Below are 17,612 nucleotides of genomic sequence, written 5' to 3' on the forward strand. Positions count from 1 at the left end.
ATGAAGCCACAGTTATACTGAGAGGAAAGCCACAAAAAGACCCCACCAAGAACAAAAATTTCAAAGGAATATTCCTTATACATTCCGATGAAAAATATACAATAAAATACTCTCAAACCACATCAATGCACATGTGAAAAAAATTATTCACCTTGATCAAGTAGGCTTGATCTTAGGAATACATGGATGGTTCAATATACAGAAATCCATGAATGTAATCCACTATATACAAATTCAAAAAAATACATGATCTCAATAGATGCTGAATGAAACACCTTTTCATGTTAAAAATATTAGAGTCACCAGGATTTCAAGGTCCATATTTAAGTAGAATAAAAGCAATACATAGTAAACAAATAGCCAGCATCATACTAAGTGGAGAGAAACTTGAAACAATCCCATGAAAATCAGGGACAAGACAAGGATACCAATTCTCTCACTAATTATGCAATAAAGTTCTAAAAGTTCTATCCAGAACAATTAGACAAGAAAATTGGATCAGAGAAACAAAAATTGGAAAGAAAAATGCAAAATATCACTATTTTCAGATGATACTATAGTATATATAAGTAATCCAACAATTTCTAACAGAGAGTTCCTACAGCTTATAAACAACTTTAGCAAAAGTATTGATATAAAATCAACTCTACCAAGTTATTAGTCTTCCTCAATTTAAAGATTAAAATGTTTGAGGAAGAAATTATGGAAACAACACTCTTTTCACAATAGTCACAACTAATATGAAATATCTGGTTGGGAATCTAACCAAGCAGGTGAAAAATCTGTATGACAAGAACTTCAAGTCCTTAAAGAAAGAAATTGAATAAAACCTCAGAAGATAGAAAGATCTCCCATGCTCATGGATTGGCAAGATTAATATAGTAAAAATTGCAAACATATCAAATGCAAGCCACATATTCAATGTGATCCCCATTAATATTTCAACTCAATTTTTCAAAGACATGAAAAGAGGAATTCTTAAATTTATTTGGAAAAACTAACACCCAGGATTGCACATACTATTCTCAACCATAAGAGTACTTCTGGAAAAATCACAATTTCTGACCTCTCGCTGTAATGTGGAGCAATAGTGACAAAAATTGCATGGTACTGGTAAAGAGAGAGGAAAGTTGACCAATAGAATTAAATTGAAGACCCAGAAATGAACCCACACACCTATGGTCACTTTATTTTTAACAAAGGAGGATAAAAATATCCATTGAAATAAAGACAGTATTTTCAATAAATGGTGGCGGTTCAACTGTCAATTGAAGGTCAGCATGTAGAATAGTGCAAAATGGGATGTGTGACTGGTAAAGATCTTTTCCCAATCTGTTGGTTGTCATTTTATTTAATTAAAAGTGATATTAGCTTTACAGAAACTTTGGAAACTCCTTATGTCCCATTTATCGATTATAGATTTTGGAGAACAAGCCACTGGTATTCTATTCAGGAAAATTTCCCCTGTGCCTATTTGTTCTAAGGTTTTCTCTACTTTCTCTTCTAATAGTTTCAAAGCACCTGGTTTAATGTGGAGATTTTTTATCCACTTGCCCTTGAGCTTTGTACAAGGAGATAAGAAATGATCTATTTTCATTCTTCTGCATGCTGACCGCCAAATGAGCCAACACCTTTTGTTGAAGAGGCTTTCCCTTTTCGCATGAATGTTTTCCGCTTCTTTGTCAAAAATCAGGTGACCATATCTGTGAGAATTCATTTCTCAATCTTCTGTTCTGTTACACTGATCTATGTGCCTAACTCTGTAAAAGTACCTTGAGGTTTTTAACACAATAGTCTTCTAATATTGCTTGAGGTCAGGAATGGTAATTTCTGTACATGTTTTATTGTCGTTAAGGATGGAATTGTATATTATAGGTTTTTTGTTATTCCAGATCCATTTGCAAATTGCCCTTTCCAACTCTATGAAGAACTGAGTTGAAATTTTTATGGAGATTTTATTGAATCTGTATATTGTTTTTGGTAAGATGGACATTTTTACAATGTTTATTCTTCCAATCCATGAGTATGGGAGATCTTTCTATCCTCTGAAATCTTCAATTTCCTTCTTCACAGTTTTGAAGTTCTTGACATACAGGTCTTTCACGTGCTTAGTTAGGTCACAACAAGTTTTTTCATGTTGTTTGTGGCCATTGTGAAGGGTATCTTTTCACTAATTTTTTTCTCAGAGTGTTTGTCTTTTGAGTAGAGAAAGGATACTGATTTGTTTGAGTTAACTTTATATCCAGCCACGTTGCTGAAGTTGTTTATCAGCTGTAAGAGTTCTCTGGTAGAAATTCTGGGGTCACTTATGTATACTATCATGTCATCTGCAAGTAATTATATTTTTGCTTCTTCCTTTTGGATTTGTATCTTTTTGATTTCCTTTTGCTTTCTAATTGCCTCACCAGGACTTCCAGTACTATTGTGAATAGGTAGGGGAAGAGTGGGCAGCCTTGTCTAGTACCTGATATTAGTGGGATTTCTTCAAGTTTCTCACTGTATAGTTTTGATGTTGGCTATTGGTTTGCTATATATTGCTTTTATTATGTTGTGGCATGGGGTCTTGGAATCAAGCAATATCCAAGAGTTTAACATTAAGAGGTGTTGAATTTTGTCAAATTCTGTCTTGGCATCTGGTAAGATGACCTTGTTGCTTTTTTCTTTGAGTTTGTTTATATGGTGGATTACATTGATGGATATCTGTATATTAAACAATCCCTGCATCCTGTGGATGAAGCCTATCTATTTCCTCCATATTTTTCAGTTTTGTTGAGTATAGGCTTTTATAAAAGGATGTAATCATTTCTTTAGTTTCTTATGTTTCAGTTGTTATGACTCCTTTTTAATTTCTGATTTTTGTTAATTTGGATAATCTCTTTGCCCTCTAATTAGTCCTGGTAAGGGGTTATCAATCTTGTTAATTTTCTCAAAGAACCAACTCCTGATTTTGTTGATCCTTCGTCTATTTCTTTTTGTTTCTTCTTGGTTGATTCCTGCTCTGAATTTGATTATTTCATTCTGTCTACTCCTCTTGGGTGTATCTGCTTCTATTGGTTCTAGAGCTTAAGTTGTGCTGTCAAGTTGCTAATGTATGCTCTCTCCAGTTTCTTTTTGGAGGCACTCAGAGCTATGAGTTTTCCTCTCAGTACTGCTTTCATTGCATTCAATAGGGTTAGGTATGTTTTCCTTTCATTTTCATTAAATGTAAAAAATCATTTATGATGTCTGTCCAGTGTCTTCTAGCTTTCATAACCTCTGTTGAGAAGCCATGTATAATTCTTATTGGTCTGCATTTATATGTACAGAACTTTTTCCTTTACTGATTTTAGTATTCTTTTTTTGTTTTGAACACTTGCAGTTTTTACTAGTATATGTCAGGAAGAATTTCTAGTCCAACCCATTTGGAGTTCTTTAGGCTTCTTTCATGCTCATGGTCATCTCATTCTTAGGGGTATGGATGTTTTCTTTTATGATTTTGTTGAATATATTTACTGTGCCTCTTAGTCGATATTCTTCTCCTTCTTCTATTCCTATTATTTCAGGTTTGGTCTTCTCATTGTGTCCTGGGTATCCTGAACATTTTGAGTTAGGAGCTTTTTGGGTTTTGCATTTTCTCTGCATGCTCTGTCTATGTTTTCAGTGTCGTCTTCAGCCCCTGAGATACTCTCTTCTATCTCTTGTAGTCTGTTCGAGATGCTTGCTTCTGTGACTCCTTATTTTAATTTTGTAGCTTTTTCATCTCCAGAGTTGTCTCTTTTTTGTGTTTTTTTTGTTTCTATTTCCATTTTCAATTTTTTTTCATCTTTTTGGTTGTGTTTCCTTTGGTTCTTTCAGTGTTTTTTTGTGTTTCCTCTTTTAATGCTTCTATTTGTTTCTGTGTTTTTCTGAAATTGTTTATGAGAGTTATTCATGCTCTTCCCCAAGACCACCTTCATAACCGTGAAGTATGATTTCAAGTCTGAGTCTTGTTTTTCTTAAGATTTTGAACTCCACTACTTGTTGTGGTAGGAGAACTGGGTTCTGATGTTGCAAGCTTATCATGGTTTTGATTGCTTAAGTTCTTACACGTTCCTGTTGCCATCTTGTTTTCTGTGGTTATATGTGGTCTTTTTGTCAGTTCCCGGCACCTGTCTCTCCCATGAATCTGAGGGCCCATGGGCTCAGGAAGAAAATTGCTTCTGAGTGTTTGGCTTTTTGTGAGTAAGCAGTGAGTTCTGTGGAAAGTATTCAGTTGTCTTTGTGGGCTCAGATTGGAAAGTTTTAGTGAGGCTGCTCTGGGATCTTGGCCCTTTGCCCACTGATCCTGAATACTAGTGGTGGGGATGTGGTTCTTTCTTCAGGTCAAAATGAACCATTTTCCATTAAGTACAGCAGTCTCTGCTCACTGAGAACTCACTGTTTGCCCTCTTTGGACCTTTGTGTCAGTTCACCTCTGGTTCAGGTGTAAAAGCACCTGTGGACTTATATTCCAGAACCACCTTCTCCATGCTGATCATAATTCTCTCTGACACAGTCAAGGTCACTGCCTCAAAGCACTCTCTGTGCTCTGGGTACTCACTGCACAACCTCACTAGGTCTGTGCCCCAGGTTACCTGCTGGTCTAGGTAGAAGAGCTCCCGGGTTTCAGGTCCACCAGCAGAGCCTTTCCGGTGAGCAGATCCAGATACTCTTATTGTGGGCTGAAAAAGAACTGTCACAAGCAACTCCTCCAAGCATTGTCTATGTTCTGGGTGCTCATACTGCAGCCTCCTGAGGCCTGTGTCCAGGTTATCTGCTGACCAAATTGGCAGGGTGCCTGGGCTTCTGGTCCTGGGGCACAGATTTTCCCAGCAGATTTGGGTACTCCCTTACTATTGGCCTGAAAAGAACCTTTGCCACAAGCACCACCACCAAGTGCTCTCTGTGTTCTGGTTATTTACTACACAACCTCACTAGCTCTGTGCCTTAGGTTACCACCTGGTCTAGGTGGCAGAGTGCCTTGGAGTCTGTTCTGGGAGCACAGCGTTTCCAGATAGATCTGGATACCCTCTTATTGTGGATCTGGAAGAAACTTTGCCACAAGTACTGCCTCCAAGCAAAGTCTGTATTCTGGGTGCTCATGCCAAAGCCTCCGCAGGCCTGTGCCCCAGGTTATCTGCTGGTCTAAATGGCAGAGTGACTAGGCTTAAAGTCCTGGAAAACAGTCTTTCGCAGCAGATTTGGGTACTCTCTTACTGTCAGCATAAAAGGAACCTTTTCCACAAGCACAACCGCCAAGCCCTTTCTGTGCTCTGGGTACTTACTGCACAACCCAGGTTACCTGCTGGTCTAGGTGCCAGAGTGCCTGGGTATCTTGTTCTGTAGTACTGTATCAATTTTTAAATAGGATTGTTTGATTCTCTGGCATCAAACTTCTTGAGTTCTTTGTATTTATTTGATATTAGACCTCTACCAGTTGTGGGGTTGGTAAAGATACATTCACAATCTGTTGGGTGCCATTTTTATTTTCTCTTGACAGTGTCCTTAGGCTTACAGAAACTTTGCAATCTCATTAAGTCCCATTTCTTGAGCTTTGGTCTTAGAGCACAAGCCACTGGTGTTCTGTTCAGGAAAATTTCCCCTGTGGCTATGTGTTCTTAGGATTTCCCTACTTTTTCTAATAGCTTCAGTGTACCTGGCTTAATGTGAATATTTTTGATTTACTTGCATTTCAGCATTGTACAGGAGATAAGAAAGGGTGTATTTTCATTCTTCTGCATACTGAAATCCGGTTGAGCCAAGGCCATTTGTTGAAGAGGCCGTTTCTTTTCCATTGTGTGTTGAAAGCTCATTTGTCAAATTCAAGTGACTATATGTGTAGGAGTTCAATTCTGGATCTTCTATTCTGTTCCATTGATCTACCTGCCTATTTTGGTACCAGTACCATGTGGTTTTTAACACAATTGCCTTGTAATATAGCTTGAGGTCAGGAATCATGAGTCCCACAGATATTTTCTTGTTGTTGAGAATAAATTTTGATATTCTAGTTTTTTTGTTATTTCAGATACATTTGCAAATTGCTCATTCCAGCTTTATGAAGAATTGAGTTGGAATGTTGATGGGGATTGCATTAAATCTGTAGATTGCTTTTGGTAAGATGTCCATTTCTACAGGGTTGATATTTTTAATCTATAAGAATGGGAGATCTTTCCATCTTCTGAGATCTTCCATCTCCTTCAGACATTTGAAGTTATTGTCATACAGGTCCTTCACTTGCTTAGTTAGAGTCACACAATGGTATTTTGTATTGTTTATGACTATTTTGAAGGGTATTTTTCCCTAATTTTTTTCTCAGCATTTTTGCCCTTTGAGTAGAGGAAGGCTACTGATTTGCTTGAGTTAATTTTATATCCAGTCATTTTACTGAAGTTTTTTATCAGCTGCAAAAGTTCTCTGGTAGAATTTTGGGGTCACTTAAGTATACTATCATGTAACCTGCAAAGAGCGATATTTTTACTTTCTCCCTACTGGTTTATTTTTCTTTTATTTTCTTTTGTTGTCTAATTGCTTCACCAGGACTTACAGTTCTGTGTTGAAATGATAGGGGTAGAATGGGTAGACTTGTCTAATCCCTGATTTAAGTGGGATTGCTACAAATTTCTCACCATTTAGTTTGATGTTGGCTATTTGTTTGCTGTATATTTCTTTTATTATATTGAGGTATGGGCCTTAGATTCCTGCTTTTTCCAAGACTCTTAATATAATGGGGTGTTGAATTTTGTCAAATGCTTTATCAGCATTTATTCAGATGACTGTGTGGTTTTTTTCTTTGAGTTTGTTTATATGGTGGATTACGTTAATGGAATTCTGTACATTAAACCATCCTTGCATCCCAGCGATGAAGCATTCTTGATTATGGTGAATGATCATTTTGATGTGTTTTTGGATTTGGTTTCCAAGAATTTTGTGAGTATTATTACATCAGTGTTCATAAGGGAGAGTTGTCTGAAATTCTTTTTCCTTGTAGGGTATGTTTGGTTTAGGGATGAGAGTTATTGTGGCTTAGAAAAATGAGTTGGGTAGTGTTCCATCTGACTATATTTTGTGGAATAGTTTGGAGGGTATTGGAATTAGGTTGTCAATAAATGTCTGACTGAATTCTGCACTGAACCCGTTTGGGCCTAGACTTTCTTTGGTTGAGAGGCTTTTGATGACTGCTTCTATTTCTTTAGGTGTTATGGGATTGTTTAGAATGTTTATCTGGTTCTGGCTTAACTTTGGTATCTGGTAACTGTCTAGAAATTTATCCATCTCCTCCATATTTTCCAGTTTTGTTAAGTATAGGCTTTTGTAGTAGGAGCTGATGATTTTTTTTAATTTCATCAGTTTCAGTTGTTCTGTCTCCACTTTTTTTTTTAATGAGCTGAACTAAACTTTTATTTAAAGAGATTGCAAGTTTACAACCTGGGCATATCATTTCACTAGTTTACAATAAAACAAACACTTAAATGACACAAAGATATGTGAGTTACAAGGAAATGCATCAAAATGGCAGAGACTTCGGTTTTTGAAAGACAAGACCATTTCACATTGGGTCATACAGAGAAATATTAATCAAAAGAAACCATAAACCCTAAATCTGTAAGTGCAATGCAGATGCTCTAAAAGGGAAAGAAGATGGCAACTGGGTGCTAAGACTGGACAAGGCTGAATAGGAGCACAGTACAGGCAGAGGATCAGAGTGTTGGCCCAGGCCTGGGAGAATGACCTCAAGACTGACAACATGAGCAAATGAGCTCAGCCTGGAAAACTGCTGAAGGATGCCCAACGGCTTCTTGGAAAACTGTGATGTAAGACATCAGCAACCTGAAGAAGTGAAATCAAGCCATTGTAAATGATGAGACATGTTTTCATGTCCTCTACTCTGGAGAGTTGGCTCCATGGTTAAGAGCATTTACTGTTCCTGCAAAAGACCCACGTTTGATTCTCAGAACCCATGCAGTGGCTTATAACTATCCCCAACTCCAGTTCAAGGGGATCCATGGTCATATCTAACCTTTTCAGACACCAGACACACATGTGAAGCCTATACATTCATAGATATAATAACAAACAACTTTTTAAAAAATAATCTAAATGTTTTTATTTTTTATTTTTTTAAACTTTATTTTAAAAAAACAAAGATAAAAATTTTTTAACATTTTTGCATAAATGTATACAAATACAATTGTGTCAGTGGTTGGCTTTTTTCTTTCTTTCTTTCTTTTTTTTTAAATGAGCAAAAAGTACATGTAAAACAGGGTGTAACCCAAATTTGTCAGTGTGCTCTTGGTGTGTAAAAATTGAGCACTTTTTTTTGTTTTGTTTTCAATTTTCTTGAACATCACACAGTCTGTGAGTTGTTTCTGGGGCAGTCTGAGCCTCTGGGGTTAGGATCCCACTATCAGAGACCGCATATTATGTCTGTTCTTTTGGGACTGGGTTATCTCACTCAGGATGATCTTCTCTAGATGCAGCCATTTTCTTAAGAATTTGGTTAAGTCATTGTTTCTGGTGGCTGAGTAATTGTGTAAATGTACAACAATTTTTGTATCCATTCATCTTCTGAAGGACATCTGGGTTCTTTCCAGCTTCTGGCTATTATAAATAGAGCTGCTATAAAGATTGTGGTGCACGTATCTTTGTTGCATATTAAAATGTCTCTGGGGTATATGTGCAGAAGTGGAATAGCTGGGTCTTCAGGTAGTATTATGTCTAATTTTCTGAGGAATCAACAGACTGATTTCCAGAATGGTTGTATCAGTTTACAACCCCACCAACAGTGGAGAAGTGTTCCTCTTTCTCCTCAACTTCGCCACATCTGGTGTCATCTGAGTTTTGGATCTTGGCCAATCTTATTGGTGTGAGATGGAATCTCAGGGTTGTTTTGATTTGCATTTCCCTGATGGCTAAGGATGTCGAGCACTTCCTCAGATGTTTCTCAGCCATTCGATATTCCTCAATTGAAGACGTTTTGTTTAGTTCTGTACCCCATTTTCTAATAGGGTTGTTTGATTCTCTGGTGTCTAGCTTTTTGAGTTCTTTATATAACTTGGATATTAGGCCTCTATCTGATGTGGAGTTGGTAAAGATCTTTTCCCATTCTGTTGGCTGCCGTTTTGTTTTCTTCACAATATCCTTAGCCTTACAGAAACTTTGCAATCTCATTAAGTCCCATTTGTTAATCTTTAACCTTAGAACTTGAGCCATTGGTGCTTTGTTCAGAAAATTTTCTCCTGTGCCTATATGTTCTAAGGTTTTCCCTACTTTCTCATCTAATAGCTTCAGTGTATCTGGTTTAATGTGGAGATCTTTGATCCACTTACACTTGAGCTTTGTACAAGGAGATAAGAAAGGGTCTATTTTCATTCTTTTGTAAGCTGAGTGCCAGTTGGACCAGCACCGTTTGTTGAATAGACTGTTCTTTTTTCATTGAATATTTACGGCTCCTTTGTCAAAACTCAGGTGACCATATATGTGAGGGCTCATTTCTGGATCTTCTATTCTATTTCATTGATCCACATGCCTATTTCTGTACCAGTACCATGCAGTTTTCAGCACAATTGCCTTGTAATATAGCTTGAGGTCAGGGATAGTGATTCCTGCAGATGTTTTGTTGTTGTTGAGAATGGATTTTGCTATTCTAGGTCTTATGTTTTTTCATATAAAATTTCACATTGATCTTTCCAACTCAATGAAGAACTGGGTTGGAATTTTGATGGGGATTGCATTCAATCTGTGGATTGCTTTTGATAGGATGGCAATTTTTAAAATGTTGATCCTTCTGATCCATGAGCATGGTAGAGCTTTCTATTTTCTGAGATCTTCCTCGATTGCCTTCTCTAGAGGTTTGAAATTCTTGTCATACAGGTCCTTCACTTGCTCAGTTAGAGTCACACCAATGCATTTCATAGTTTTTGTGACTATTGTGAAGGGTATCTTTTCCCTAATTTCTTTATCCACATGTTTGTCCTTTGATTATAGGAAGGGTACTGATTTGTTTGAGTTAATTTTGTATCCAGCCACTTTGCTGAATTTGTTTATAAGCTCTAGGGGTTCTCTGGTGGAATTTGTGGGTTCACTTAACTACACTATCATGTCATCTGCAAAGAGTGATGTTTTTACCTCTTTCTTTCTGAATTGTATCCCCTTGATCTCCTTTTGCTGTCTAATTGCTCCAGACAGGTATTCCAGCACTATGTTGAATAGGTAGGGGGAGAGTGTGCAGCCTTGTCAAGTCTTTGATTTTAGTGGGGTTGTTTCAATTATCCCACCGTTAAGGTTGATGTTGGCTGTTGGTTTGCTGTGTATTGCTTTTATTATGTTTAGGTATGGACCTTGGATTCCTGTTCTTTCCTAGACTTAACATGAAGGGGTGTTGAATTTTTTCAAATGCTTTCTCAGCATCTAGTGAGAGGACCATGTCCTTTTGTTCTTTGAGTTAGTTTATATGGTAGATTAGATTGATGGATTACCTTATATTAAATCATCCCTGCATCCCAGGGATGAAGCCTAGTTGGTCATGTTGAATAATTCTTTTGATGTGTTCCTGGATTCGGTTTGCAAGGATTTTGTTGAGTATTTTTGTATCAATGTTCATAATTGAGATTGGTCTGAAGTTCTCTTTACTTATAGGGTCGTTGTGCGGTTTAGGAACAAGGGTTATTGTAGCCTCAAAAAATGAGTTAGGTAATATTCCATCTGATTCTTTCTTGTGACACAGTTTGGAGAGTATTGGTGTTATGTCTGCAAAAAATATCTCATAAAATCTGCACTATACCCGTCTGGATTTGGGCTTTTTTTGGTTGGGAGGCTTTTAATGACTTATTCTATTTTTTAGGTGTTATGGGATTATTTAGATGGTTTACTTGGTCCTGGTATAACTTTAGGAACTTGTATCTGTCCAGGAATTCATCCATTTCCTCCAGATTTTCGAACTTTTCGGAGTATAAGATTTGTAGTAGGATCTGATGATTTCTTGAATTTCCTCAGTTTCAGTTGTTATGTTTCCACTTATATTTCTGATTTTGTTAATTTGTATAATCTCTTTGCCCTATAATTTGTCTGGCTAGGGGTTTATCAATCTTGTTGATTTTTTCAAAGAACCAGCTCTTTGTTTTGTAGAATTTTTCAATTGTTCTTTTTGTTTCTATTTGGTCTATTTCTGCCCGAATTTTTATTATTTCTTGCCGTCTACTCTTCTTGGGTGTATCTGCTTCCTTTTGTTCTAGGGCTTTTAACTGTGCTGTTAAGTTGCTGATGTATGCTCTTTCTAGTTTCTTTTTTGAAGTGCTTAGGGCTATGAGTTTTCCTCTCAGTACTGCTTTCATTGCATCCCATAGGTTTGGGTATGATGTGTTTTCATTTTCATTGAATTCTAGAAAATCCTAAATTCATTTCTTTATTTCTTCTTTGACCCTGCTATTGTTTAAAGAGTGTTTTTTAGTTTCCATGTGTATGTGGGATTTTTGTTGTTTCTTGTTGTTAAAGACCAGCTGTAGTCCATGGTGATCTGAGAGGATGCATGGGAGTATTTCAATCTTCTTATATCGATTGAGGCTCGATCTGTGTCCAATTATGTGGTCAATTTCGAGAAGGTGCCATGGGGGTGATGATAAGAAGGTGTATTCTTTTATTTTAGGATGATATGTTTTGTAGATATCTATTAATTCTAGTTGGTTCAAAGTCTCTGCTAGTTTTGCAGTGTCCTTGTTCAGTTCCTGTTTCCATGATCTGTCCATTGGTGAGAGTGGGCATATACCCCAAAAACACTTTAATACACAACAAAGATATATGCACCACAATGTTCATACCGGCTCTATTTATAATAGCCAGAAGCTGGCAAGAACCCAGATGTCCTTCCACCAGAAACAATGACTTAACCAAATTCTTAAGAAAATGGCTGCATCTAGAGAATATCATCCTGAGTGAGATAACCCAGTCACAAAAGAACAGACATAATATGCAGTCACTGATATTGGGATGCTAACCCCAGAGGCTTGCACTCCCCCAGAAACAACTCACAGACTGTATGCAGTCCAGGAAATAAAGAAAAAAATATATTTACAAAACAAGAAGACTTTGACAATTTCCATGCTGCATTTTGTTTTGCATGTACTTTATGCTCATTGTAACTATTAGGATTTCAATGCATACTGTCAAGCCCTTGAAAAAAATCAAGTACTGACTAAAAGATATATTCACATAGGTTTATGTAAAAATTATTTTAGTATCTGAAAAAACAGTACTGACAAAAATGTATAATTTTCAGCAAAATATGTTTAAAATCTGTACATTTATCTTTGTTTTGTAAAATAAAGTCGTTTTAAAAAAAGATGAAATCTCCTCCTCAACAAAACAAATATCTCATTTCTCATTCTGAGGTCAATGTATTTTTTAAATATATAGGCTGATTTAATTCAGCGGGTTTATTTTACTATCCACCGTCTCTCTAAAGCTGTTGTTCCTTTCTCATTAGCTTATTTTGATGGAAAAGTTAATAAAGTATTGTGAAATATATCGCTGAGACCTTTCTCTTACCTCTTCAAGCATGACTTTTCAAGTGAGATTAGATCTTTCTATAAATGCTTGTCATAGAACTTTTTGGTCTATCAACAATATGCTTTATGTTGTAAAATAAAAAGTTTCATTTTACTACAAAAAATAAAGTCTCTCATTATTATTGTGTGGGGCAAAATGTATTTTTAGAGCTTTAGTAGGGTGTCTTTTATAAATGTGTGTGCTTTTGTATTTTTAGCATATATGTTAAGGATTTAGAGTTCCTCCTGATAGGTTTTCCTGGTAATGAGTAAAAAGTGTCCTTCCTTAACATTTTTTTTTGATAACTTTTGGTTGGAAATTTACTTTATTTGATATTAAAATAGCCACTCCAGCTTGCTTCCCAGGTCTGTTTGCTGGGAAGTTTTTTTCCAACCCTTTAATCTGAGATAGTGTCTGTCTTTGTCTCTTAGATGAGTTTCCTGTATGCAGCACAATGCTGGATTTTGTTTATGTATCCAAACTGATAATCTATGTCTCTTTTTTGGGGAGTTGAGTCCATTTATTTTAATAGATATTAAGAAATGGTGGTTACTGTTTATTGCTTTTGTAGGTTGAGTTGTGTCTGTGTCTTTTTCTTCTTTTGGTTTTCTAGCTTAGGAGTTTTCTTGTTTTTACTAGGATGTAGTTCTCCTCATTGAATTGGGTTTCCTACATATAATTCATTGTAGTGCTTGGTTTGTGGTCAGATATTTTGAAAATTTAGATTTGTCTTGAAATATCTTCATCTCTCCATCTATGGTGATTGATAGTTTTGCTGGGTATAGCAGCTGGGGCTGGCACTTGTGCTCTCTCAATGTGCACATGATGTCTGCCCAAGCTCTTCTAGCTTTCTTAGTCTGTTGAGAAATCGGGTGTGATTCTGATTGGTCTGCCTTTATATGTTACCTGACCTTTTTCCCTTACTGCTTTTAGTATTCTTTCTTTGCTTTGGGCACTTGGTGTTTTGACTAGCATGTGTCGGGAGGAATTTCTTTTCTGGTCCAACCTATTTGGAGTTCTGAAGGCTTCTTTTATGCTCATGGTCAACTCATTCTTAAGCTTAGGGAAGTTTTCTTCTACGATTTTGTTGAAGATATTTACTGTGCCTCTTAGTTGATACTCTTCTCCCTCTTCTATTCCTCTTATCCTTAGGTTTGGTCTTCTCATTGTGTTCTTGATCTCCTGGATATTTTGGGTTAAGAGCTTTCTGTTTTCTGCATCTTCTCTGTCTGTTTTGTCTGTTTACAATGTTGTCTTCTGCTCATGAGATTCTCTCTTCCATCTATTGTTGTCTATTGGAAATGCTTGCTTCTGTGAGTTCTGATTTCTTTTTTAGGTGTTCTACCTCTAGGGTTATCTCATTTAGTGTTTTCTTTATTGTGTCAATTTCTGTTTTTAATTCCTTCTTCCATCCCTTCATCTGTTTGTTTCTGTTTTCCTCTAGTTCTTTGAGTTCTTTGAATGTTTTTCCTGTTTTCTCTTTAAAAGCTTCTAATTCTGTTTGCTTTCCCCCCTGTTCTTGTTTAAGTATCTCTATCAGCATCTTGAGGTATCATTTTAGGTCTGCGTCTTCTTTTTCTGGAGTTTTTGGCATTCTAATGTTTGCTTTTATAGGAGATCTGGGTTCTGGTGTTTCCAGGTTGTCTTGGTTTTCTTGGGATATACTCTTTGGCTTTCCTCTTGCCATCTTGTTGTCAGTGATATGTTCTTGCCTTTCCCTTGTATCTGTTCTGTGTCTTTGGGTCTCCACTGGTCCAAGGTCTAACAACATAACTGAGGCTATGGAGCACTCACAAAAACAGACCTATTGTGGCTGTCTTCTGAAAAACCCAACAAACAGCTGAAAGAGTCAGATAGAAATATTTGCACCCAACTAATGAACAGTAATGCTGCTAAACCCAATGGTTGAGTTTGGGAAAATCTTGTAGAAGCTGAGGAGGAGGAAAACTGTAGAAAGACCAGAAGTCTCAGTTTAAACTGGGCTCCAGAAAACTCTCAGACACAGGATAGCCAACCAGGTAGTATGTACACCAGATGATATGAGGCCCCCAATACATATACAGCAGAGGATTACCAATCAGAGAAGATGCACCTAACCTACTAAAACTGGAGGCCCCAGAAATTTTAGTGATATGGTGGGTTGAGAGTGAAGTGGAGACATCCTCATGAAGAAAGGGATGGGGAGGCATAATGGGTGAATGGGATATGGAATAGTCAGAGGGTGGACTTGGAGAGAAATAAAATCTGCAGTGTAAAAAAATTGAAGTAATGTAAAAGTAAAAAGAAAAGAATATGTATCCAGAAGGCAATATAAGCTAGCCCAAGTATTTCTCCCAGGGAACCCAGACACTGACCAGCATTTGACTGCTTTTCCTACAACCAGAGTCCATTTGTCTTTCCTGCTGTTCATTACTGTCAGTAACACAGGAGATGAAGAACTGAGACTGCTTCAAGAATAACAATATTCAGGACACTGCTACCATCTTTCCAGCATCTTAAATGACAACTTTGGTCCACCACCTTTTTCCTCACCTGTGACATGTGGGTTTTTCAGCAGGACCAGGAGAGCATATCTCAGTGTTGTGCTCGTTGCCTCTGTCCCTGCACCGAAGAGATCAATGATGGTGCTTGCCAGATTTTCAATTGAAAATTTTGATTGTTCAATATGATTTACCTATAAATAATTTGATTCAGGAATCTAATTAAATATTTACCAACACATTTTATGACAACAAATCTACAGTTGTACATGTGTATGTTTCTACAGGTTTTACAGTTGAGTATTTGAGATTGAAATTGTAAAATTTAAGGAGAAACTACATAGCTTCTATTTCAAATAGCTTTTATAACTGTATAAAAATTCTCTGAGTATAATTGACTTTGGGTATAGTTTGTCATATGACATAATTATTAATTTACAAGGTTACTTTGTAATAAACCTTATGAAACTTTTAAAAGTTTTATGGTATTGGTAACAAAAATCATAGAACGTATAGTAGGGGGTAAAACAAACATATCACTTCAGAGACTATTGTCCAGATTTTTATAATATCATTTTCCCTCTTTATTTAAGAGGTTTCATCTTGGGAACTTGATTAACATCAGGTAGCAATGCAATGATCATTGTAATGTAATTAGCAAAAATGTAATGTTTAAGAATCAAATTTAGATAAATAATTGGTCAGATTTAAATGAGGGAATATTTAATAATAACCAATAAATTTCATTAATTTGAATTCTCTAAAGGAGAAATTGATGGGTTATACATAATTTTTAGTTTCACCCTAAATTCTTTCTAGCCTGACTCTTCCATTAGTGTGATTATCTGCATCTATGTATGAATGTATTTGTAGATTTATGCCTGAAAAACACCTAAATGAAACATTCAATTCATTATCTATATTCTCATATCAAATTAATATGAAGATAAATGTGTGCTAGGTCTGATTTTGGATATGCATACTTATCCATAAATATGTTATATCAGTATAGTAAACTGCAGTGTAAAGTATATGACTCTGACTTTTTGGGGCTTCTCTGCCAAACTAAATCATATTTGTAATAATATTTTTTACCATTGAGTTACATAAATTTATTCCTTCTTAGTACATTAATAACTATAGTTTCTCTTATTTTTAGAAAGTATCCTATTATTGTGTGTGCACACTACATTTCTTATCTATCCAAACTTTGGTTAGTTCTGGGTTTATTATCTCAACTACTCTGAAAGCCAAAGTAAGAAAGACATGAATCTGCAGGTGTGTTTTCCACAGGCTAATGTTCTTGGAATAGAGCCTAAAAAGTAAAGTACATGTGTCCCATGACAGACATAAGTTTTCTAGAGACCTCTGACATTGTTCTCCACAATTCTGGTAATATTAGATTAGTATGTATCCCATTAGATTATGGCCAGTAGGTTTTTGCTGAAAAACTGCCAGAATGACATTAATAAAATTTAATAGCATTAATGCTCACTGTAATATCAGTTGTGCTTTTCTGGGAGAACATTTATACATAATGGTTTTGAGTTTATAATACAAGTATAAAATCTAAAACTATGTGTGATTTTTTATGGAAGAATAACAAAAATAAATGTAAGCAGCACAGTGTAAAATACTTTGAGTTACAAACTATGGTCAAATAGGAATGATCCCCAAACTCAATACTTACTTAAAACAAAAATCAGTCACCATGATATAACACATTATTAGAAAAAATGAAGCAAGATCACATGATCATTCTATTTGACACAGAAAAGTACTTGAAATTCTTTATACAGACTTTATGGCATACATATGGAGAGCATTTACATAGAAGACAATGCATGTGTTATGAGGAAGACCATCTAGGAAAAGTGAAAATCCAAAGTATACACTATTGCAAAAAAACCCCCAAAGGTTTATTCTAAATTTAGTATAAAAATAAAAACTAAGAACATATGCCTGCAACTCAGTTTAATACTGCTAGAAATTTTGACCTGATCAATTAAATTAAAAAATAAATTAAGAGAATTCAAATAAGAACGGATAAGATACTCTAGAATTTATGAAGAATACTTGGTGAATTATGTAGAAAAGCCTATGCCAATAGACAGAAAAAGTCAATCTAATCTAATCTAATAAGTTATTTCAGCCGAAATTTAGGGAAAAATTTAATCCAGTTATAACATTATTCATCAGAAAATAACAATATGAAATGAAACATGGTTTTGGCTGATGCAGTTTTTAGAACAAGCCTCACAAAGTTTTTAGCAGGAGATTTTGTTCTTTCCTTTGCCTCAATTGGGGCTATTTATCTCATAAAACACCACCTAAGCAGCTTCAAAGATGTGGGAGGAAACAGAAGAAAAATTCTCCGAGTAACTGAAAAAAAGCACAGGTGGAAAAAGAGATGATAGGGAATAAAAAGGGAAACATCTGAAAAAAAGACAAAGCAATAGGTGTATTCCCATACACTGAACCAGAAGCAGGTATTTTCTACAGATAGAGAGAGAAGGAACTGTGTTGAAAGGAAATCAAGTCAAGGAAATGAAAAACCATCAAAATTGACAGCAGAAATCCACAGCAGTTCCGGTT

At 35.9% G+C, this 17,612-nt stretch overlaps 1 protein-coding gene across 4 annotated transcripts in view; it reads right to left on the reverse strand.

Moving 5' to 3' along the window:
- LOC308417120 (cytochrome P450 2C29) overlaps nucleotides 1–17,612 on the reverse strand; it is a gene marked incomplete at both ends in the record, with an annotated part of 338,086 nt that overhangs the window by 125,640 nt on the left and 194,834 nt on the right. For 3 of the 4 annotated variants that reach the window (XM_080912241.1, XM_080912237.1, XM_080912239.1), the window contains one exon: nucleotides 15,070–15,211. The exons of the other annotated variant lie outside the window; for it this stretch is intronic. In XM_080912241.1, coding sequence (XP_080768367.1) covers nucleotides 15,070–15,211 — 142 coding nt within the window. The remainder of the gene's footprint in view (nucleotides 1–15,069; nucleotides 15,212–17,612) is intronic. 4 annotated transcript variants of the gene reach the window in all.

Source organism: Micromys minutus (genome assembly GCF_963924665.1).
Source record: "Micromys minutus genome assembly, chromosome: 2".
NCBI classification, from domain to species: Eukaryota; Metazoa; Chordata; class Mammalia; order Rodentia; family Muridae; genus Micromys; species Micromys minutus.